Source organism: Sapajus apella, unplaced genomic scaffold (assembly GCF_009761245.1).
Source record: "Sapajus apella isolate SASKATOON/1434 unplaced genomic scaffold, GSC_monkey_1.0 scaffold13, whole genome shotgun sequence".
Lineage (NCBI taxonomy): Eukaryota > Metazoa > Chordata > Mammalia > Primates > Cebidae > Sapajus > Sapajus apella.
This window is the reverse complement of record NW_022436953.1, coordinates 25,906,159-25,930,527: the sequence shown is the minus strand read 5'-3', so window position 1 is coordinate 25,930,527 and position 24,369 is coordinate 25,906,159. Positions and strand designations below refer to the sequence as shown.

Below are 24,369 nucleotides of genomic sequence, written 5' to 3'. Positions count from 1 at the left end.
ATAACTAGTAAGCTGTATTTGTCAGTCATCATATTAAATACAAATGGTCTAAACACCTCAAATAAAAGGCAGAGATTTTCAAACATGATTTTAAAGAAGTAAAACCCAAGTATATACTACCTAAAAGATCTCCACTTTAAATTTAAACACACAGCTGGGCACAGTGGCTCATGCCTGTAATCACAGCACTTTAGGAGGCTGAATTAGGTAGACCACTTGAAGCCAGGAGTATGAGATCAGCCTGGCCAACATGGCAAAACCCCATGTCTACTAAAAATACAAAAAATTAGCCAGGTGTGGTGGTGGGCACCTATAATCCCAGCTACTCAGGAGGCTGAAGCAGAAGAATTGCTTGCACTCAAGAGGCAGAGGTTGCAGTGAGTTGAGATCACACCACTGCACTCTAGTCTGAGCAACAGAGCGAGACTCCATCTCAATAAATAAATAAATAGATCCAGATAGGTTAAAAGTAACACCATGCTAGCAGTAATCAAAATGTGGTGTGTCTGCTAATAAGAGAAAAAGTGGATTCTATTGCCAAGAATAAAAAATTATTTATGCCCCCTTGTCATTCTATTAGTTTATGCTTCATGTATTTTGAAGTTGTGTTTTAAGGTGAATAAACATTTAGGGTTGCAATGTCCTAGATACAATTTCTACTAATGAATTGAGTCCTTTATCTATGTTTCATATGTGAGTTTGTGTGCCACCTCATCAATGGGATTTCTCTCATCTTCTTTCTGTTTCCATCTTGCATGAGGACTGGTCTAACCACTCTCCTATCAAACGTATAGAGAAGGAGAAATAGTCTGTTCTTTCAAGCTCTGTGTTCTCTTCCAATGATATATTAGAGAATCACCCCATTTTTAGACTCTTGAAATTAAGAATATGCATCATAATGAGAATATGAGTGTCCACTGACTAGCAAATCTATAAAACTAACTTGTTTGGACCAGCATGTGTGCCATTAGAGAGATATGGATTCAAGTTTAACCGACATTATTTCAATGACTAAGCCCCTGAACCATTTAGAGATGACTAAGCATTTCCAATGTATCTATTGTCAGGCAAGTTCAGGAATGTTTAAGTCTAGGTGACAGATGAGAATCGATTTCTCATACTTCCCTTCCCCCTTAAGTCTTCTTTCCCTTTTGCTGTGTGCCCCTCTCTGTGGTGTAGTGTGAGGTGAAATAATTGTTAAATCTTCCAACCCTGGAGTGACTCAACCATGTAGGACCACCAAGCTGTAAGACCTTAGAGACCACCATTTGCATATGACATGTGACCACCTGCATGAGGATGAAATGCACAATGTATTCTAGGAAGATAGGGTCCTGGGAATTGTGCAGTGGAAAGTCTGTGCTATCTTGGCTTATGCAAGAGACATTCTATGGAGGAAAAGCTACAAAGCAAATTGAACCAACCCAATGGTGTGTATGATGAAGTGACAGCTTCAGGTTCTGTGAATGGAGTGGGACCTGGTGAATTGCCAGCACCTGATGATCAAAAGAAATCAACATGCTAACATTTACAGTGCTATTTGTAATATAATACTTAGCAAAATCAATCACTGAGTATTATTCAAAGGGAAAACCAAGAAATTACTTCTTTTTAAGGAAACAGCCCCTTACCTGTGCAGATGACACCGGCATCCTCCAGGTGCCCACAGTTGTGCCTGGCCTGGTCCCCATGCATACACTGCCCCAGGTGGCTCTCACTGCCCACACACTGTACGTCATCCAGTAAGATCTTCCCAGAGCCTGCCCCAAAGTGGGCCCCCAAGGGGGCTGCCATGGCCTGGCCACACTGCAGCTGGCGGCACACAACGGCAGCCTCGGCCAGGTCTCAGTGGTCATCACATACAGTCCCCCATGTGCCCTGGATGAGAACCTCCACATGGCCTGAGCACCTCCCTGTGCCATTCAGCGGCCTCACCTCCATCCAGGCTCCTAGGGAGGCACAAGAGGGAGGGGCACTGGGGAGTGGCCTTTATGTTGGGCTGATATACTGCTGATGTCATAATACTTGTATCTTCATATGATATTATTTCATAGGAAGAGTAATAGTAACAATAATAATAATAATTTCTACCACTCACATTTCGTGGTCATTACCAATAGCAGGTCGCATCCTAAATACTTTACAAGCTTGATCTTATTTGACCATTACATCTCTCTTGTTGGGTCTATTATTACCGCTGTTTTGCACAAGAAGAAAGTGAGACTCAGAAAGTCCAAGTTAACTTTTTCAGGGTCAAAGTGGCAATGTGAATTGGAACTGGGTAGATTGGTTAATATTCCATGTGACTTTCTAAGGCCAGTGAACTTTGTTATATGTATTTTCCACTCTGAAGTTACCCTTCTCTTTCCCTCTCTGAAGCTGAGCCCTGTGCCTCTTGCCTGGGTCAGGTTACATGCAGAGTAGAGAGCTGATAGAGACTGTAGGATGTTCTGGCTTTGGTTTTCAAAGACCTGAGATCAAGGAAGAAAAGAAGGTTTGAGGGAGAGAAGTGCTTATTGTAACTTTATGTGTAACTAAAAAGGAATTTCCTCTGGGTTAGGCAGATAGAAGGTTCTATGGGTCTTGGAAAATGTGAGTTAGAACTCCTACTTCCTGGAAGTACCTCAAGGAGGCCAGAAGACCCTGGCGAGCAGCTGCATCAGACTTCTAGAGAGATAACACCAGATCCCTGGGCTCCCAACTTACGCATGTCCCTTCAGCCCACACGTGGCACAAGAACTCCAGAGGACCCCTGACCTGGGGGGTCCTCCCAGCCATGTCCCAATGGATGCTGGCTAGTCTTTCTGTGGAAGTCGCCTCGGTATGGGAGAGTGTCCCATGACAGACTGGAGATTATAGAGCATTCTTTCTAGCATTAAAGACATTCTTTTCTTTGCTGCCAACACAGTTATACTTTAAACCGCAGAATATTCACTTAATGCCTATTATGTGCAAGGCTCTATAAAAAAAGAGTTTTCACCTTAAGGGCTTTAATCAGTGATAGAATGGAGAAAACAAAGGAGAATCATTTCTCTGTCTAGTGAAAGTAATCATTAAACCTCTAAAAAAATCTGGAATTCTGATGGTTGTTTTATTTAGTAATTTGTTGCCCTGATCATCATACTTATATTGACATTATGTGTTCTAGAACTTTCTAGAAACACTGGTGAGGTTTCTTTCTTAAGCCAACAGGAGGAGTAAAATATAGACCTACTACTCTGTTAGATTTCTTAAACAAAAAGTTTGAGTCTGTGTCTCATTATTTTAACAGCACTCTAGCTTACAAAATAGGAGCAGCAGTGAAATACAATACACTATCACCTAACGTCAATTATCCAATGCAGAAATATTTCTCATGTCTAACATATGGGTTGTTAGAAAATATATGTGAGGAAAAAATGTAGTGGAAATGTGAGTTGTGATGATAATTGTAAGTAGATCATGCTCAGAAGAGAAGGTGAGGAAAATTTCCTGGGATTCTAGGCCAATCACCCCTTTAAAGGCTCAAATTGTTCTGGGCTTGCAGCCTCCATTTCATAAACAACCCACTCCTGCTCACATTATTCAGCATGACCATGACCTCCTGTTCTCAACTCAACCCCGTCAGGAACTATGCATAAAAGATGAACCTCTTGGCCGGGCACGGTGGCTCACACCTGTAATCCCAGCACTTTGGAAGGCCGAGGCAGTTGGATCACGAGGTCAGGAGTTTGAGACCAGCCTGGCCAAGATGGCGAAACCTAGTCTCTACTGAAAATACAAAAATTGGCCGGGCATGGTGGCGCACACCTGTAATCCCAGCTACTCAAGAGGCTGAGGCAGGAGAATCACTTGGACCCGGGAGGTGGAGGTTGCAGTGACCTGAGACTGCACTACTGCACTCTAGCCCCAGTGACAGAGCGAGACTCCATCTCAATTAAAAAAACAAAAAAACAAAGAAACAGATGAACCTCTTTTCTCAACAAAGATCCTGCAAGCAACCTGTGTCCAAAAAATGGGGCCAGCTCACTGTGCAGCACTACTGACAACAGAACAGACTGCCTACTACGCCTCAGCTCCTAGGAGGGCATAGGGTTAGCACAGCTCTCACCACAGTCCATCCGTTCTGTCCCCAAGGTGGTTATGAGGTAAGTCAGAATCCTCCCCTATGCCCTGATTTGAAGCAGTCTCATGGTGGGCAAATGCATTGTGTTCTTTCTCCCGAAAAGTCCTGGCGGTGCTGAGGTCCAGTGGGTCTGCATGTGTTCATTACTTGGAAGAATTCAGAAGAGCAGGATAGAGACACCTCCATAAGACATGGCAGGCACAGTGCCTGGGGTCCATGTGATCTTTAAGGGCCCCCAAATATGTCTTCATTTGTTTTAAAATCAGAAGAAATGACTATAATATAGTCTTTATATAAACACAACCATAAAATAGAACATATACATACATATCTGTGTGTATATAAATATACTTTTTTTATGGAGGTAGGGGTCCCTGTAGGCAAAAGTTTCTAGGGGCTCAGAATGTCAAAAAGTGGCCCAAGTGGAGGCCTGAAACAGATGAGAGACCTCTGCCTGCTGTGTGATGTTTTTTGAGGAGGGAGCAGAATGACTGTAAATCTAGTTTAGCGCATCTACACAGCCTTAAACTGCCACTGTAGTATTTATTCAAAACGCAGACATGCACGCACACCATTAGGCTTGACCTAGACACATTGAGTTACCACTGATGTGAGTTACTGCAGAACCAGCATTAAAGTGTCAGAATGCTACAACGAGCTTTCTTTCTTTGTAAAGCAGATGTACAGGCAGTTCCACCCCGGTGAGAAAGGAAGATACTGGGATTTGGGTTCGTACCTGATATACAGTATCAGGTAAACTAAAAGGATAAATCTTGCCTAACTGTTATAGGGAAAAATATAAATCAGGAATTTTATATTAAAAGCTATAGAGTAGGTGGCCACTCACAGCTGACTCCCTGATTTCTTGGTTATAGTCTTGATGTACCTGGGACATAGCAATTAGGCTTGTAAGCATGTTCTCTTTCCAATAGCCCACAGGTAGCTTTGGAGAACACTGTCCTACCATCAAAGGCAGCTGGCTAAGCAGAGTCACATGGGTTTGGAGTCCGACATTTGTGCCCAGATCTTGGCTCTGGCACATTCTAGTTGGGTGATGCTAGGAAAATTTCTGTGTCTCATTTTATGAAACAGTGAGGTTGGGAGAGGGGTAGGATAACACTTGTAGGTAGTTGTGAGCATAGATTAGTGACAGCATCTGATTCTCTGCTTATCACATTATGGTTGTTTCATAAATGTGAGCTCCTTCCAGTGGTGGCTCCCAAGGACTTACCTGCCAGAGGCATGGGTGTGGATGGCAGGGCTGCAGGCTCTGTTATGGCTGTGGTTGCAGATAACCCAGCACCTGTCACAGGCACAAAGAGAGACAGCCCTAATAGTTAGGACATTCCCTAAACCCAACCTGAGAAAGATAAAAGTTTGAAAATAGACATGACCTGAAGGTCACAGTCAAATATGTAGCATCAATTTCTGACTCATCTCCCCCAGAGGCAAGGAAAATTTGCAGGAGTATGGTTAGCACTTATCGTGGCTTTAGGTCTGGGAAGGCACTGGCCCAGTGCTGGGTACATGGTTCCCTTTCCCCATAAAACAAATGCCAACTGACCTGTTGGAGGAGGAGTTGAGGGAAGCACAGTGGGCTCTGAGGTAGGCACAGCTAATGACAGTGCTTGACCTGTGAATGCAAAACAAAGAGAGGCCTCCTTCACTGCTAGATACCTCCTGGCGGCACAGGAGAATGTGAACTTCTGACTATAAGCCCAAGAGAACTGCTAGTTCCAATGTGTCTGTCAGGGTTTTGGTGGCTCCCATATCTCCTTCCCTGCCACCTCATTCAACATTAGATATCAGATGCCACAGTGAAATGAAAAGTGCCAATACTGTGAGGACACACCGTTGGGTTGTACACTCTAGCCTGTGAAGTGCTCACAAAACCATCTGTGGATGGTTTCCTCTTTCTTTTTGGAGCAATACATGGACATGGCAGTCAATGAAATGACTGAATGTTTTGGTTTCCATCTGGATCTTTGGTGGCTGTACCTGGGCTCTGAGTAGCTAAGCCACATGGGGCATTAAGGCAGCCCTTTTCATCATATTAACTCCTAAATAGCAATCAGGTATTTGTTGTTTCCTTTTAAAAAGGCTCTCAAACAATTAGGGCAAATATTAGGATTTCACAAAACTTGATAGTTGGTATCCTGGGGCTCACTGTACTATTCTCAGCATTTGTCAGTGAGTTTGATACTTTTCATAATAGTCTTTATATATGTATGTAAATCAAAACTACTGAATACTCTCTTCATTACTGTGATTATTTAAAATAGTTTGGGAGCAGGCCTCCAAAGGTAGTTAAATCATCAAACTGGTTGTTTAAAGTCAGTTGGAGTAGAAAAAGAAATAACCATATATTTCTTTTTTTCAGTTGGTCATATAATACAATGTAAAATCAATCTTAATATGTCAGAAATGTACAGAGTTAGTAGGGCTTGGTGGGTCATGCCTGTAATCCAGCACTATGGGAGGCCGAGGTAGGCAGATCACCTGAGGTCAGGAGTTCGAGACCAGCCTGGCCAACATGATGAAACCTTGCCTCTACTAAAAATATAAAAATTATCCAGGCATGGTGGCAGGTGCCTGTAATCCCAGCTACTTGAGAAGTTGAGGCAGGATAATTGCTTGAACCTGGGAGGCGGAGGTTGCAGTGAGCCAAGATCATACCATTGCACTCCAGCCTGGGTGACAGAGTGAGACTCTGTCTCAAAAAAAAAAAAAAAAAGAAAAAGAAAAAAATATACAGAGTTGTTTTCCTGAAAGTGAAGCAGCTGGCGGTCAGCTCCAGTCTGGGCAAAGAAGGTGCTACTGTGAGTGTGTGGCCTCCACCATGGGAATTTCACTAATCATTGTTCTGTTCTGTTGTCCATGTTATCATGTACTGAAGGGAAGGGGCTTCATTGCTCTCCTATCAAATATCTACAGAAGGAGGAAGAGTGTTTTTTATGTTTCCTGCATCCTCTTCCAACTACTTATTTCTGCTTTTTTCAGATTCTCAAAATTAAGAGGATGCTACATAATAATAATGCAAATATTTAGCATTTTAAAGCTATAAGCAGTTTTTAATACCTATTCTGATCACTATATATGTATCTTGGAGGATATCAATTCAATCCTAACTGATTTTGTTTAAATTGACTGAGCTCCTAAACCATTTGGAGACAACTAAAATTTCCAATGTGCAGGCATAGTTTGGGCAAGTTCAGGAATTATTTAAGAAATCCAGATGATGGAATGAATGAGAAGCTTGTTTCCTTTCTGCTCTGTGTCCCTCTGTATGGTGTGCTGTAATGTGGAATGATTGTTAACTCTCTTAATCCTAGAGTGACTCAACAATGTAGGATCACCTAGCTATATGACTCCAGGGACCACCATTCCCTCATGCGCATGAGGATGCAATGCACAATACATTCTAGCAAGGTGGAGCCCCGGAAGTTATGTGGTGCAAAGGCCCTGCCATCTTGGCTTAAGAAAGAGACATTCTATGGAGGAAAAGCAACAATGCAAAAGAACCAAGAAAAGATTGGACCAACCTGATGGTGCGTATGATGGGGTGGCAGCTTCAGGTTCTGTGGTTGGAGTGGGACCCAGTGAATTGACAGAACCTGATGATCAAATAAATCAACATGCTGTGGTCTACAGTGCTATTACAATATTATGCTCAATGACGTCTGAGAATATGAGTTGAATATTTCTGAAAAGATATCAAAGGAGTGACATCCAGGAGAGGTAACAGCCTCATACCAGTGCAGACAGTCCTAGGGTTTCATGAATTAGATTACAGCTCATGAATTATTTGGAAACAACTGGCATTTTCTAACAACAGCTCTTGGCAAAAAAACATTGAGACATTCTAATGGGATTTATTTGATGCAACAAATATTCCGTTGCCTAAAGATCTCCATTTTTTGTTTATTCTTATCTCCAGACTTGTCATGAACAGAACCCTCTGACTGTGAAATGGAAGAGGACTAGGGGACTTTTTCTCTAGCCCTGAAGGAGCTCTACCATGACTTAACAAAATGACTTGTGGAAAGAAAAGTACACTCAAAGCAAACTACCCAAAGATTAGACCCACCTGGGAGCATGTCCGATGTAGAAGCCACTTCAGCCCCTGTGGTGGGGGTGGGGGCTGGAGAACCATCAGCACCTAATCAAGAGATCAAAGTCTATAAGGTTATTTATAATGCATTGTCCAGTGGCTTCTATTAGTGTTGGCTGCCTGTGACAATAGTGAAGTCCTGGGAGGTAACAGCCCTCACCTGCACAGATGACACTGGCATCCTCCAGGTGCCCACAGTTGTGCCCGGCCTGGCCCCCATGCACGCACTGCCCCAGGTGGCTCTCACTGCCCACACACTGCATGTCATCCAGCAGGATTTTCCCAGAGCCTGCCCCGAAGTGAGACCCTGTCGGGGCTGCCACAGCCTGTCCACACTGTAGCTGGCGGCACACAACTGTGGCCTCGGCCAGGTCCCAGAGGTCGTCACACACGGTCCTCCATGTGCCCTGGACAAGAACCTCCACGCGGCCTGAGCACCTTCCTGTGCCATTCAGCAGCCTCACCTCCATCCAGGCTCCTGGGGAGGCACAAAGAGAAGTACTGGGGCTGGCTCTGATAGCAGAGACATTTCTCTCATCCTTTTTGGATGTGAGTCTGTTTATCACATAAACTTGTGTTGCACATATGGACAGGACAGCAAGCATAATCACCTTCAGTTTCAAATGACCAATCTTTGTTATAAACCTCCCCTCAGAAAAAGGTAGTTTTATCTTGAATTCTATATTAGAAGTTTCTGAAAGGATCCATGGTGTTTAGAAGGATCCATTCTATATTAGAAGTTTCTGGAAGGATCCCATACAAAGCCATATTATTCATAAAGTTTTTGTTTGTTTGTTTGTTTGTTTGTTTGTTTTGAGATGGACTCTCTCTCTGTTGTCTAGGCTGGAGTGAAATGCATGAGGTCAGCTCACTGCAACCTCTGCCTCCTGGGTTCAAGCGATTTTCCTGCCTCAGCCTCCTGAGTTGCTGGGATTACAGGTGTGTGCCACCATGCCCAGGTAATTTTTTTGTATTTTAATAGAGACAGAGTTTCATCATGTTGCTCAGGCTGGTTTCAAAATTCTGACCTTGTGATTCGCCTGCCTTGGCCTCCCAAAGTGGTGGGATTACAGGCCTGAGCCACCACACCTGGCCTCATAAAGTAATTTTATTGTATGAAACTCAGGGATGGAGATATGTAAAATACTAATAGATTTATAGCAACACATAAGAGGCTTAACTGCATGTTTACAGATAATAGTTATGTCCTGATATCCAGAATGTTCATAACCATATTAGCATTAAGATTTTCTAATACATCGACTCTCACAACTATAATTCGTGAATTTATGATAATGGAGAAAGCTAAATATAAACGTGTATCTAGAATTCAACCATTCACTTCTTGTATATTAATTAGTTCTCTCATTTTTAAGGTATTCAACCACCATTCTGAAAAGGGATATTGCACCAGATTTAGAAAAGAAAACTGACTCAAGTAGAACACCTAAATTGCTCAAGATCATATACTTCGAAAGTGAAAAAATTTACAGCTCTTTCTATTATATGTAGCTACCTCCCAAAGCGACCCTATGCCTTTCCACCTAGCTTGGGCTGATGCTGGGGACCTCAGCATCCATATCTCCTGGTTTCTCAGGCAAGTTTTTTCATACCTGTTGATGAAGGTGTGGAGGACACAGGGGTTGTGGTCAGTGAAGTCTCCGAGGTGATCTCAACTATATGAAACAATAAAGTCATTATCAATAACAATATAACATAAAAAATAGAAATAAAAACTAATGATAATTTCTTCAAGAGTTCAACCTAAAGCTTAATAGCCATCTTATTTGGAGGATTATGTTTTCATCCAACGAGGTAGGCATCATTCCAGTTACATCGAGGATTCTGTGTTCAGGCCATTCCTTGCCATAAAAGAAACCAGTCTTACAGAGCTGTCCTGATTTCAGGCCAGGGCAAGCTGCAGAAAAGCAGGTCTCTAATGGCCTTGGCCAGCCCAAGTCTACATCCCTCCTTCTATGGTTTTCAGAATAACTCCAGAATGTGCTGAGAATACAATATTCTGAGACAAGAAGGAACTGTCTGGAACAGCTTGGGCTTTGTCCTCATCCTGGAACAGGCTGTTCCTCCTAGAACAGGGTGCTCTGCAACATGAGCCAAGTGGCCCCCAGTGGTACCATACCCTGAGTGGAGTGCTTTTGGGGTCCCTCAGCTGTGTTGTGAAGTGGAGCACATGCAGATGAGACTCCATCCACCCTGAGAAGCTTTCCTTATCCTTGGGGGACCACCTCCCCATGATCCTAGGTTTCTGGGGATCCTTGCTGGCTGTCTATGAGTAATCAAGTTGCTTAGTTGACTTGTGCAAGTGCTCTGTCTCATTGCGCTAGACCTAGGAATGCAAGTGGTAGAGCTGGGACTGCTGTGAGGGCTGAGTCTTCTTTCAACTGCCAGAGTGGAGAACTCTTGACCAAACAGCTAATGTTACGTTGAATTGTTATCAAACTAAGACTTTAAGAAACAAAACAAAGTTTTGTTAAGTTTCTCAAACCTACTACTGTGTAGTAAGCTATCTACCCAACATTAATAATCTTTTGCATCAGTGCTATTAGTAGGGATGTTTAGTCAGTCAAATAGTACCTGTAGAATACACAATTTGTAGTAATCTCTGATGCTGGTTTGTATTTCTGTGGAATCTGTGGTGATATCTCGTTTATCATTTTTTATTGCATCTTTTATTATTCTCTCTTTTCTTTTTTATTAATCTGGCTAGTGGTCTATTTTGTTGATCTTTTTGAAAAACCAGCTCCTGGATTTATTGATTTTTTGAAGGGTTTTTTGTGTCTCTATCTCTTTCAATTCTGCTCTGATCTTAGTTATTTCTTGTCTTCTGCTAGGTTTTGAGTTTTTTTGATCTTGCTCCTCTAGCTCTTTCAATTTTGATGATACAGTGTCAATTTTAGATCTTTCCTTGCTGAAGTTGAGGCAGCAATTAATACACTACCAACCAAAAAAAGCCCAGGTCCAGATGGGTTCACAGCCGAATTCTGCCAGACATACAAAGAGGAGCTGGTACCACTCCTTCTGAAACTATTCCAAACAATCCAAAAAGAGGGAATCCTTCCAAATCATTCTATGAGACCAACATCATCCTGATACCAAAACCCAGCAGAGACTCGCAAGAAAAGAAAACTTCAGGCCAACATCCATAATAAACATAGATGCAAAAATCTTCAATAAAATACTGGCAAACCAATTGCAACAGCACATCAAAAAGCTTATCCACCATGATCATGTAGGCTTCATCCCAGGGATGCAAGGCTGGTTCAACATACACAAGTCTATAAACGTAATTCACCACATAAATAGAACGGAAGACAAAAAACGTATGATTACCTCAAATGATGCAGAGAAGGCCTTTGACAAAATTCAACAGCCCTTTGTATTGACGGAATGTATCTCAAAATAATAAAAGCTATTTATGACAAACCAACAGCCAATATCATACTGAATGGACAAAAACTGGAAGCATTCCCTTTGAAATCTGGCACTACACAAGGATGTCCTCTCTTACCACTCCTATTCAATATAGTACTGGAAGTTCTAGCCAGAGCAATCAGGCAAGAACAAGAAATAAAGGGCATTCAAATAGGAAACGAGGAAGTCAAATTGTCTCTATTTGCAGACGACATGATTGTATATCTAGAAGACCCCATCATCTCAGCCCAAAAGCTCCTGAAACTGATAAGCAACTTCAGCAAAGTCTCAGGATACAAAATCAATATGCAGGAATCACAAGCATTCCTATACACCAATAACAGACTTAAAGAGAGCCAAATCAAGAATGAACTACCATTCACAATTGCTACAAAGAGAATAAAATACCTAGGAATACAACTAACAAGGAACGTAAAGGACCTTTTCAAGAAGAACTACAAACCATTACTCAACAAAGTAAGAGAGGACACAAACAGATGGAGAAACATTCCATGTTCATGATTAGGAAGAATCAGTATCATGAAAATGGCCATACTGCCCAAAGCAATTTACAGATTCAACGCTATCCCCATCAAGCTACCAATGACCATCTTCACAGAACTGGAAAAAACCACCTTAAACTTTATATGGAACCAAAAGAGAGGCCGCTAAGCCAAGTCAATTCTAAGTAAAAAGAACAAAGCGGGGGGCATCACACTACTGGACTTCAAACTATACTACAAGGCTATAGTAATCAAAACAGCATTATACTGGTACCAAAACAGAGATATAGACAAATGGAACAGAACAGAGGCCCCGGAGGCAACACAACACATCTACAACCATCCAACCTTTGACAAATTTCATCCCAGGGATGCAAGGCTGGTTCAACATACACAGGTATTTCCTATTTGAATACCTGACAAAAACAAGCAATGGGGAAAGGAGTCCCTGTTTAATAAATGGTGTTGGGAAAATGGGCTAGCCATGTTCAGAAAGCAGAAGCTGGACCCCTTCCTGACACCTTACACTAAAATTAACTCCAGATGGATTAAAGACTTAAACATAAGACCTAACACCATAAAAACCCTAGAAGAAAATCTAGGCAAAACCATTCAGGACATAGGCGTAGGAAAGGACTTCATGACCAAAACACCAAAGGCATCGGCAACAAAAGCCAAAATAGACAAACAGGACCTAATCAAACTCCACAGTTTCTGCACAGCAAAAGAAACAGTGAATCAGCAACCAACAGAATGGGAAAAAATTTTTGCAGTCTACCCATCTGACAAAGGGCTGATATCCAGAATCTACAAAGAACTAAAACAGATTTACAAGAAAAAACAAACAAGAATTCAAAAGTGGGCGAAGGCTATGAACAGACACTTTATAAAAGAAGACGTACACATGCCAACAAACATGAAAAAATGCTCATCATCACTGGTCATTAGAGAAATGCAAATCAAAACTACATTGAGATACCATCTCTTGCCATTTAGAATGACGATCATTAAAAAATCTGGAGACAACAGATGCTGGAGAGGATGTGGAGAAATGGGAACACTTTTACACTGTTGGTGGGAGTGTAAATTAATTCAACCATTGTGGAAGACAGTGTGGCAATTCCTCAAGGACCTAGAAATAGTAATTCCATTTGACCCAGCAATCCCATTACTGGGTATATATCCAAAGGATTGTAAATCATTCTACTATAAGGACACATGCACACAAATATTCATTGCAGCACTGTTCACAATAGCAAAAACCTGGAACCAACCCAAACGCCCATCGACGATAGACTGAACAGGGAAAATGTGGCACATACACACCATAGAATATTATGCAGCCATCAAAAACAATGGGTTTGTGTCCTTTGTAGGGACATGGATGAACCTGGAAACTATCATTCTCAGCAAACTGACACAAGAACAGAAAATCAAACACCGCATGTTCTCACTCATAGGTAGGTGAGTGTTGAACAATGAGAACACATGGACACAGGGAGGGGAGCACTACACACTGGGGTCTGTTAGGGGGAAATAGGGGAGGGACAGCGGGAGGTGGGGAGTTGGGGAGAGATAGCCTGGGGAGAAATGCCCGATATAGGTGATGGGGAGGAAGGCAGCAAATCACACTGCCATGTGTGTACCTATGCAACAATCTTTCATGTACTTCACATGTACCCCAAAACCTAAAATGCAATTAAAAAAAAAAAGAATACACAATTTGTTACTAAAATAAGAATCCTTGCAAACAATAGGTTTGCATCATTTCATCTGTAATTAAGTCTCATCATCTCATTTGTAATTAAGCTGGGGACTAGTAGAAACACCCAGATAGCTCTGCTATTAAAAACAGAATAGTTAAGAATGCTAGAAAAGTATGGAAATGATACTCTCAGGCAGAGAATATACTCCACTGATGGTGGAGCTCAAGAAATTCCTTCTATAACCGGCTCAGAAGCAAGCATAGGATTTCACAGGGAAGAGAAATCTGGACATGATGGAAATGGGGCATTTCAGGCAGAGGGAGGGAGAAAAAAAAGTTCTTACCCTTAGGATGTATTGTTTTACAGAATCATCAGGACGAGAGTCAGGACCCAAAGGTCGCAAGGAAACTTAATTACTCAATGGGATGAGATCATTTAAAATAATTTGATTAGGGATTTAACAACTATTAATGGCATGTTCTAAGCACTTGGAATTCAGCAATACTTAAACTTGTTTTTGTAGACACTAGTCCCAATCTCAGTGAGCAGAAGGAGCTTTGCAGTCAGGCACACTAGGAAAACCTGGTATAACAGAGTCACCTCTTAGAGAATCCTGGTGTCCACAGTAGAGCAAGAGCTCTGATAAGTCCTGCAGTGTTTGAGTGTGTGTAAAACACCTGTGAACATAATAAAGCATGCACAAGGGGAACATTAATATTACTTAACTCTCCCAGAATAAAGATTGTTGAATATGGTCATTAATTAACTCACAAAGCAGATTATTATACTTTTCTTTTAGCTCTTATTTTTAGTATATTTAAACATAAAAATACGTAAGATATAAAGACAAGTCTCATAAATGTTTACTTTTAGATTTATTATTATTATATGGACATGGATGTTGAAAATACTGACTCAATAGCTGGTGTCAAAGGAAACACACTCAACATTGATAAAGACCTACCTTTAACAGGTTAAAAATAGGCTACAACAAAATAATGTCTAATTTGTAAGGTGGATGCTCAGTCTTGTTTGGGGGCACACGCACATACGTTAGGTTATACACAAAATTTAATGGTGTTTATGAGGAAGGAGAGAGAAAAGCCTGAGATTGAGGACTATTGGGAGCTTCAGATTTAACTGTGTTTTATTTCTTGATTGATAGGACAGGAAAACCAATATAACCTAATTCATCCTATTTAGATAAGACAGACATGGTTATTCACTTTCTTATTCTCTGTATTTGCTGAATTTTTAAAATGTTTCCCTGGAAGAATAGCAAGTGAGGATGCTGTCTGGGAGGCCCAGTGAATTGGCCCCAGCCCTGGAGGCTGAGGTCCTCTCAGGATGGTGCTTCCTCTTTGCACCACAAGGGCTGCAAATGGTGCTGCTCCCCCAGGCCCCTCCCTCATTGGGATGTCCCCACCTCCACCCTGTGGTTTGGAGAGCAAAAGGGTGTCCTCAGGAAGGTTGCTCACCTGAAGGACTGGGCCCAGGCACACTGGCCCTGCGGCTGGCAGATGCTGAGTCGGCCACAGGTAGCACTGGAACCACATGGAAATGGGGATTAGGACCGCTAAACACAGAACAGGTCAGACAAGAACGCAACTGGCAGCTGGTGAAGTGTCCCCAGCCATGCCACACCTTAATGAAAGCATTTGGGCTGACCACACACTCCCAATGAGCTGCCAGATTTCTTCTGATGAGGTTGGAGTCAAGTTTAGGTTAAGCTCCTCAGCGTGACCCTGCTGTCCCCAAATGCCCATATGCTTCCCCCTTTAACTCTGTATCAGACCCAGGTTCTGCAGGAGGCACTCAGCAGTAGTAAAATAAGTCATTGATGAATTGGGGAAAGGTTGTAAAAATCATTGCATTCATAAGGATGCTGATTATCTTAGATGACCCCATGGAAGACATCATACAACCTAGTGATCCACCTGCCTGGACATTTCCTGGATGGTAAGGCCTCCCATCTATAGGATGAATGGTAGAATCATTGCTTACCTGCTAGGGTAGTTGGTAACTTTTCGTTATCTGCTGACAGTGAAAAACATAAATATCTGTTAGATCTGGCTTCACTAGTTTGCTCTAATACTAACTTCTTTTTGAGGCAGGATATTTGTACAAATAGGGGTTTTTCAGAGTGATACCTATTTCTCTTGAGTAGAGAGATTTGCCTCCACTATACACTGTGTACCAGGATTGTTCTTGGCTAAGATGAAACCTGCCTCAAGAGGGGTCCAGCAGCCTGCCAACCATGCAATACCTACACATTTGTTTATTCTTTCAATAAACATTTATTGTGTGTCTATCATGTATCAAGCACTGGGATAGGGGCTGGGGATACAGTGACAAGCAAGACAGATAAAACCCTAGCCTCAGGGAGCTTCAAATCTGGTGCTGCAATTGACATTAGGCATTACACATGGTCCTTAGATTCCTTGGTAGTACATTTCTCCTGGCCTTAAACAACAACTCAACCTTTCCATGAGCTTGCTTAAAATGCTGGAAGTAGCATAAACAATGCATCATACTCATTTTTTTTTTTTTTTAACTAGCAGCTCATTGACCTACTTGGTGATATGGTTGGGTGGTCAACATCTTCCAGGGTAGTGGAAGCTGAGAGAACTGTTGGAAAAAACAATACACAAAAAAAAAAAAAAAAAAAAAAAAAAACCAGGTCAGGCCTGGTGGCTTATGCCTGCAATCCCAGCACTTTAGGAGGCCAAGGCAGGCGGATCACTTGAGGTCAGGTGTTCGACACCAGCCTGGCCAACATGGTGAAACCCCATCTCTACTAAAAGAAAAAAAATACAAAAATTACCTAGGCATGGTGGCGTGCACCAGTAATCCCAGCTACTCAGGAGGCTGAAGCAGGAGAATTGCTTGAACCCAGGAGGCGGAGGTTGCAGTGAGCCGAGATCACAGCACTGCACTTCAGCCTGGGCAACAGAGTAAGATTCCTTCTCAAAAAAAAAAAAAGAAAATAAAAATTAAAAAATAAACTTTTTTAAAAAAGGAAAATGACCTCCAATATTTAATGCTGAATAGAAAGAGGGACCCTTTATTTCAACTACCTTTACACAAGCTCATTCAAAATGGAGAATTTAAAAAGGAACCAGAAGCCTCAAAAACATTATGCTAGGCAGGAAAGGCTGTGGGTGGCATGACACCATTTATATGAAATATCCAGAATGGGTAAATCTGTAGTGACAGATGGAAGGCTGGTGGTTGCCAGGGGCTGGAGGAGGAACTGTGATAAAATGGTCCGGCTGTAGCACTGGGCAGAAATGCCATGCCCTCTTCACCTGGCTTAGCCACTATGGGGCAGAAGCCCCTCTTTGTGAAAAGCAGCATCCCACAGGACATTCCTGCAGGCACGGAAGGAGGTCACACTCTTTGTGCAGCTACCATGCTCCAGGCTGCCCGCTAAGTGCTTTACATGGATTCAGTGACTTAATCCTCAGAACTTCTTGAAATCAGTGGCTATTGTTCCCATTTCTCAGATGAGGTAACACAAGCACAAAGGGGTAAAGAAACATCATGAGAGTCTCATACATGGCAGATAGAAGAGAGGAGACCCAGTAGTCAGCTGTGAGCACTTCACTGTCAAGTAAGTGGAATATGCCACTTAAGGTGCAAAAATGTCCTTATTTAGTCATGTAGACACTAGAGCTAGGAATTCAATGTGTTTTTTCTCATTTTTGTTCATGTTTGGAAATGGAGGTAAATATGCAAACTGGCAACAGCTAAATGACATTCGTTTGTTCAAACATTTACTCATTTATTCATTTAACGAGCACTGAGTGCCCATCAGAGAGCAGACATGCTGACATAGTCCTCAAGACTATGTGTGTGTGTGTGTGTGTGTGTGTGTGTGTGCGCGCGTGCGCACGAGTGTGCTGCGTGCAATGTTGAACATGAGAAAGATATGATTTCTGCCCTCATGTCATTAGGGAAGCAAGTGGATACAATATGCAACCCGAAGAGAGAGGAATGAGTAAGAGCTAAAGTGAGGACAGATGAAAAGCTGTGAGAATCCAGAAGAAGGAGCCACTCCTGCCAGGGCAGCTCGTATAGAGACGGGGAGGATTAGGCCAGAGAGGGCAGGGGACTGGCACTGGTGTTGCAGTGGCCACCCAGTAGGCAATGGATACGTGAGTTTGGGAGAGGCAAGGGTAAGAGTACGCAAATTAAATGCAGACCCAGCCCAGAGATTAACTCTTTTCAGTCTTAGCTTTTGTCATCTCAAATAGATGCTCCTAGTTTCTGAATAAGCAATGTGCCTTCTCAATATTTTTTTTGGAATTTAATAGGATTTTAATGTGGTTTAGAGAGTTTAGAATAGTTCAGAGATTAAGCTTTAGGGCTCTGAAGTCAGACTGCATTATTCCACCAACCCTGAGGACAATATTTAACCTATCTCAGCATAAGTTTCCTCATTTTGAAAATTGAGGTTATAGAAGTCCTCTCATCCAGCTGTTGGGGGGATTAGACAAGAAAATTCACGTAAGACATTTGACATATGTGATTGTTTCAGTGGAAGGCAATCTGTTTATTATAAATTAAGTGCAAATTACATATATAATTTTAGATTTTCTGGTTGCCGCATTTTAAAAAGTAAAAATAAACAGATGGAATTAGTTTTAATAATATATCTTATATAATGCCATGTATCCAAAATGTTATTACTTCAATGTAATAGTATCAAATACAAATACAAAATGTAATCCATATAAAAAAGTCAGTGAGCAATTTTACATTCTTTTTATAGTATTGTCTTTCTTAAAACAATTTTTGAGGTATAATTGATAGAGCAAAAAGCTGTGCATGTTTAATGGGCATAGCTTTGTGTGTCTGGATACAAGCACACACCTGTGATCCCATCAGCACAACCAAGGTAATAAACATAACCATCCCATCCAAAAGTTTCTTCATGTCTCTTTCCTGTGTGTGGTGAGAACACTTGACATGAGATCTGCCCACAGCAAATCTGAAATGCACAAAACTGTGTTGTTAACTATGGACATGACGTTGCACAGCTGACATCTAGAACCTCCTCACATTGCATAACTGAAAGTTTATACCCATTGAACAACAACAACGCATTTTCCTGAGTCTTTGAAAGATCTAGTGTGTATTTAACAGACACGGCATATCTCAGTAGCCACGATGATAGTGCAGGCTTAAGGACTTACCAAAGATGATTATTAGCATTGCCAGAATATGAATTATATGATGGTGTCATTGAAATGTCAGCAGTTACAGGTGATGCAGAAGTGGAAATAGAATCAACTAGCATGGCCAAATGAAAATAGACTGTAATGGTGGTCACTGAGATGTAATTTAGACATCTCTAAGTTGGATACTTCCCAGACATAAGGCCAGGTGCGCTAGTTTATTTCTTAAAATCAAAAGATATGAGGAGACTCTCTAATAATCTTTTTCTCTAACACACAATTCCCCCATCTCTTTTCCTCTTACTCAGCATTTGTGAAAGCATGTGAAATGAGAAGACTTGTGTTATGTTCTTTGATAGCAAAATTATAGGTGATCAAACACAGAGTGAAATTCAGAACATCTCAGGGTCCCCTTGTCCCTTTCCTCTCAAATCGTTTGATCTCAGTGGTCTGTCAGCAGTACCTAGAGACGGTGCAGAACCACCGACTATCATTCAGTGCAACTTAGATGCTATGATGAATTTACTGTGCTGGTGGTGGTGGCAGTGTCCTACCTGACGATGTTGAATGTGCAGCAGTTGTAGAAGGGAGTTGAGTTGAGATGGCAGCAGGTAGAACTGCAATAAAGAAGCAAGTGTGAACAGTAAGTAACTTGAGGGAGGGGTGTTTGGCCAGGGGCTCCCTGTGATTTCACAAGATGCGGTTTTGCCTCCATTCTGAAGTGACAGACTCTGAGTCAGTGACAGATATGCCAAATCACCTCCTAGCCACCTGATCTTCAATGCTGTTAGACTCAATCATCCCTGGCCTGTCTCTCTGCCAGATTCTATGTACATGTGCAGGTATTTGGTGCTCTGTGATAAGAGTTCTGTGTTTTGGGTCTTAACATTCTTCTTAAGAGTTGGCCTGATGGTCTAGATCCTGAGGACCCTCTGGTACCTTTATTCACGTGTGCCGCATGTTTTATTCCTAAGCCTGTTTTGTTCCCAGCATGTCTGATGCTGTTGTACTAGCAAAAAACCTCTCTAGGGCTCCACAGTCCCACATTCTCTCCTGCTCTGCAGACCTAACTTCATGCCATGTCTGGCCACGGGAATTACCTACAATGTCCATAAGGAACATTGACAGAGGCAACTGCAGGAGATAGAGAACAATTGCTTCTCTTTTTGGATTGGCTTGGGTAGATGCTCCCCCTCTTCTGTCACACCTTTCTTCTCTCTACTTGCTGTTGGTCACCATATTTCAATGCATGTCCTGAATAACATGTCTATTTCTGCTCCACGAAGCAAAAGTAACTACAAAATTTATTTTATAAACAAGTGCAGAAGGCTGAATATTGGCCTCCCCAAAGATACCCAAGTCCTAATCCCTGGAACCTGAGCATATGTTAGATCACACAGCAAAGGGGTGAATTAAGATTGCTGGTGAAACTACAGTTGCTAATCAGCTGCCTTAAAATTAGGAGATTATCCTGCATCATCAGGTGGGCCCAATGGCATCCAAGAGTCCTTAAAATTGGAAGCAGAAGGCAGAAAAGAGTCAAAGAAAGATTGGAAAATGCTAATCTCTCTGCGGGCTTTAAAGATGGAGGCCTGGCCACTAGCCAAGGAATGCAGGTCACCTCTAAAAACTGGAAAAGGCAGAAAATGGATCCTCTTTTTCCAGAGCTTCTAGAATGAACACAGCCTGACTGACACTGCTCTTAGCTAAGACCCACTTTGGACATCTGACCCCAAGATCATAAATTTGTGTTGTTGAAGCTGCTAAGTTATGGCGCTTCATTTTAGCAGCCATGGAGAAATTATACAATAAGTAAACATTACATGCAATCAGATGATTCTTTCTCAAAAAAAAAATGAAATATTTCCTTCATAAAAATTAAAAGAGTTTTGATATTCCCAGAGAAGCTGGCCAAATTGAAACTTAAATAATTACAAAACCCTGTGTTCCAAGTGGTTTCCAGTATTTTTTAAAAATAGTGTTGTCAGCTCTCTTTTTTTAAGGGGTTAGTGAATCTTTTAAAGTGGTGTCCTGAAAATAATCTCTACCCAAACTCAGTTATACGGGGTAGGTTGTAATAAGTCACTGAGTAAAATAACTCAATAGCCACTCTTCCATGTGCTCCTTCCTGTATTGGGTGGGAAAACAGAAATATCCCAGGGAAAATAGCACAAACAAGTTCTCTTACCTGATAATATGATTGCTGAATTTCCATCACCTATTGGTATGAATAAATTGAAATAGTTCTCATTCTAGTAAATTGAATAACTTTTGCTTGACCTACTTATTGGTTTTCAACAAATCTTTAACGTGACAGGTCTAAAATACAAAATGTAAAATATTGTGGATTCCTGGTGAAATACAGCCTCTGGGACTTAACAGGCTCTCAGAGGTCCCGTATTTGCTGATTTGATTGCCTTTAACATAGACCAGAAAGAAGAGCCTTAACGTATAATACTGGCTCTTTAGAATGCCCACACACTGAAAGCAAGCCAGTCACCTGTGGTGCTCTGGGCCACCTGCCTATCCTGGGCAGTGGTTCCCAACTGGCAGCAAAGTAAGATGACCGTGGTATGTCCACATATGAACTGTCTTCTCAGCTTATGCTTCCTGCAGAGCCCAGTGGCCATCATCTGTCTCCTCCTGAACACTGTGCAGACATTTCTATTAATCTTATATATGTTATTAATATGTATACTATTATATATTACATATAATATTCAATATATAATACTATATTATAATTATATACTATATCACAATTCTATATCATATTAGATTATTTTATTGTATTTAATATTGTTATAATTTATCCGATATAATTTAATATGTAATAATTATAATGTATAATTATAAACATATATGTATATGTTCTGCTACAAATTTTAAATGACAGTAAAATATATATATCTGCATAGCAAGACCAAAAAAAATAGAAATATAAGATTAACACACACATGAATGAAAGGAAAACAAACAGAAAAATTACCAACCAACCAAAAAAACCCTTGGCTGTTGCTAGTATAGATCATTCAATTAAGCTCTGAACTTCCTGGGATTTGAAGGCAGACGGAAATCATGCTGCATAATGGAATTCTCACTGCCTGATAAGTGGTATCCTCCTAAAAAAAGTCATTGCCTTTGTTCATTGAGTATTTTAATACCTAGTATAATGTTTTGAACAGCAATTTACAGAAGTGGCAGAATGTTACATGTGTGTCTATTTTTTTTTCACTGAAATATTTATTTAAAACGTATTATATACCAGGAACTCTCTTTGGCTCTGAGATAAACAAGATCACCAAAGTTCCTACTCTCACAAAACCCACACTCTGGGGAGTGGTGCAGGAGGACACAGATGAGCAGGACAATGAAAAAAGACTACAAAGACTATCTTGGGCCGGGCACTGTGGCTCATGCTTGTAACCCCTGCACTTTGGGAGGCTGAGGTGGGCAGATCACTTGAGGTCAGGAGTTCAAGACCAGCCTGGTCTACATGGTGAAACCCTAAAAATACAAAAAAAAAAAAAAATAGCCAGGTGTGGTGGTGCATGCCTGTAATTCCAGTTACTCGGGAGGCTGAGGTAGGAGAATTGCTTGAACCTGGGAGGCGGAGGTTGCAGTGAGCTGAAACCGTGCCACTGCACTCCAGCCTGGGTGACAGAGTGAGACTCTGTCTCAGGAAAAAAAAAAAAAGACTATCTTGAATGGTGTGAGTACCATGAAGAGAAAACAAAAGGCTGATCAAATAGAATGCTACTGAGAGGAAGTCTTTTCAGATTGTGTATTTAGGGGAATCGTCTCTGAGGAACTGACGTTGAAAAATCCTGAGGCCGGGCGCGGTGGCTCACGCCTATAATCCCAGCACTTTGGGAGGCCGAGGCAGGTGGATCACGAGGTCAAGAGATCGAGACCATCCTGGTCAACATGGTGAAACCCCATCTCTACTAAAAATACAAAACATTAGCTGGGCATGGTGGTGCGTGCCTGTAATCCCAGCTACTCAGGAGGCTGAGGCAGGAGAATTGCCTGAACCCAGGAGGCGGAGGTTGCGGTGAGCCGAGATCGCGCCATTGCACTCCAGCCTGGGTAACAAGAGCGAAACTCTGTCTCAAAAAAAAAAAAAAAAAAAGAAAAATCCTGAAACCTGATTACAAGGAATGAGCTGAAGAAAAGTCTGGAAGAAGAGCATTCCAGACAGAGGAAAGTGCCCTCTACAAAGTCCTTAAGGTGGGAACTCCCTTGTCAGTTTCAAGGCATAGAACTGTTTTGGGAAACACAGTGCAAGAGGAGATGTGTTCTCGAGGATCAGAGACATGAGCAAGGTGTAGGTCATGCAGGGTCTGAAAGACCATGGTACCAGATTTGGATGTTATTCTAGATCCAAGGGAAAGTTTTGGAGGGTTTTGAGTGAAAAGGAATGATCTAATTTATAATTACCAGCCTGCTCTAGTTTCCATGATGAGAACAGATCGTGTATATGTTGGGGAGGAAAGAGAAGTAGTAGAGGACTGTGTAGCAAATTGTTGCTATAGTGACATGAAAGATGATGGGGCTTTGGATGATTGCTGTATTAGTGGAGTTGGGAGATGCTAATGGGTTTAGCATATATTTTAGAAGTAGACACAGAATTTTCTGATGCATTGGTTTTGTGAAGTGAGGAGACAGAGGAGGAATAAGATTTGCTCTATTTTTTTTTCTGATTTCAGAAACCAAACAGGAGAAATATATCTATTTTTAACATCAACTCTCCATAGAAGTCAAGCAAGGTATCATAATAAAAGTTGATTGACTTTTCTATGCTTCAGTTTCATCCTCCGTAAAATGGGGATTACAGTAGTACCTACCTAATCAGGTTGTTGTAAAAATTAAATGTCATTCATGCAGTGTTTAGAATTAATTACTTCATTAGAGCAGGGGTCAAGAAACTAAGGCTTGTGGTTCAACTCTAGCTGACTGCCTGTTTTTGTTAATAAAATTTCCTTGAACCATAGACACATTCATTAGTTTATGAATTGACTGTGGCTGCTTTCATGCTACCGAAGCAGAGTTTAATAAATGCAATCAAGACCATCTGGCCTCTCTAGCCTAAAATACTTATTATGTGGCCCTTTACAGAACAAGTTTGCCTCTCCTTAAGGTACTTACCTGCATAATTACTCATTACTTAACTATTTAAATTATTAATTAAATAACTTATTAAATAATGGGTAATTATGCAGGTAAACTTCTTAGAAAAGTGCCTGGGTCATGGTGAACACTCTATAAAAGTTGGCTCTTGTTATCTTTCCATGTGTACAATCTCATTTAACTTAAATGGAGCACTGTAAAT

At 41.4% G+C, this 24,369-nt stretch overlaps 1 protein-coding gene across 1 annotated transcript in view; it reads right to left on the bottom strand.

The window, feature by feature from the left end:
- LOC116553671 (putative DMBT1-like protein) overlaps positions 1-19,838 on the bottom strand; it is a 52,749-nt gene extending 32,911 nt beyond the window's left edge. Inside the window, exons 1-8 of the mRNA XM_032281129.1 lie at positions 19,798-19,838; positions 19,592-19,654; positions 15,336-15,433; positions 9,830-9,892; positions 8,377-8,910; positions 8,193-8,264; positions 5,337-5,408; positions 1,632-1,760 (exon numbers count right to left, since the gene is read on the bottom strand). Of these exons, the coding sequence (XP_032137020.1) occupies positions 1,632-1,760; positions 5,337-5,408; positions 8,193-8,264; positions 8,377-8,910; positions 9,830-9,892; positions 15,336-15,433; positions 19,592-19,654; positions 19,798-19,838 (1,072 nt within the window). The remainder of the gene's footprint in view (positions 1-1,631; positions 1,761-5,336; positions 5,409-8,192; positions 8,265-8,376; positions 8,911-9,829; positions 9,893-15,335; positions 15,434-19,591; positions 19,655-19,797) is intronic.
- Between the last annotated feature and the right edge of the window lie 4,531 nt (positions 19,839-24,369).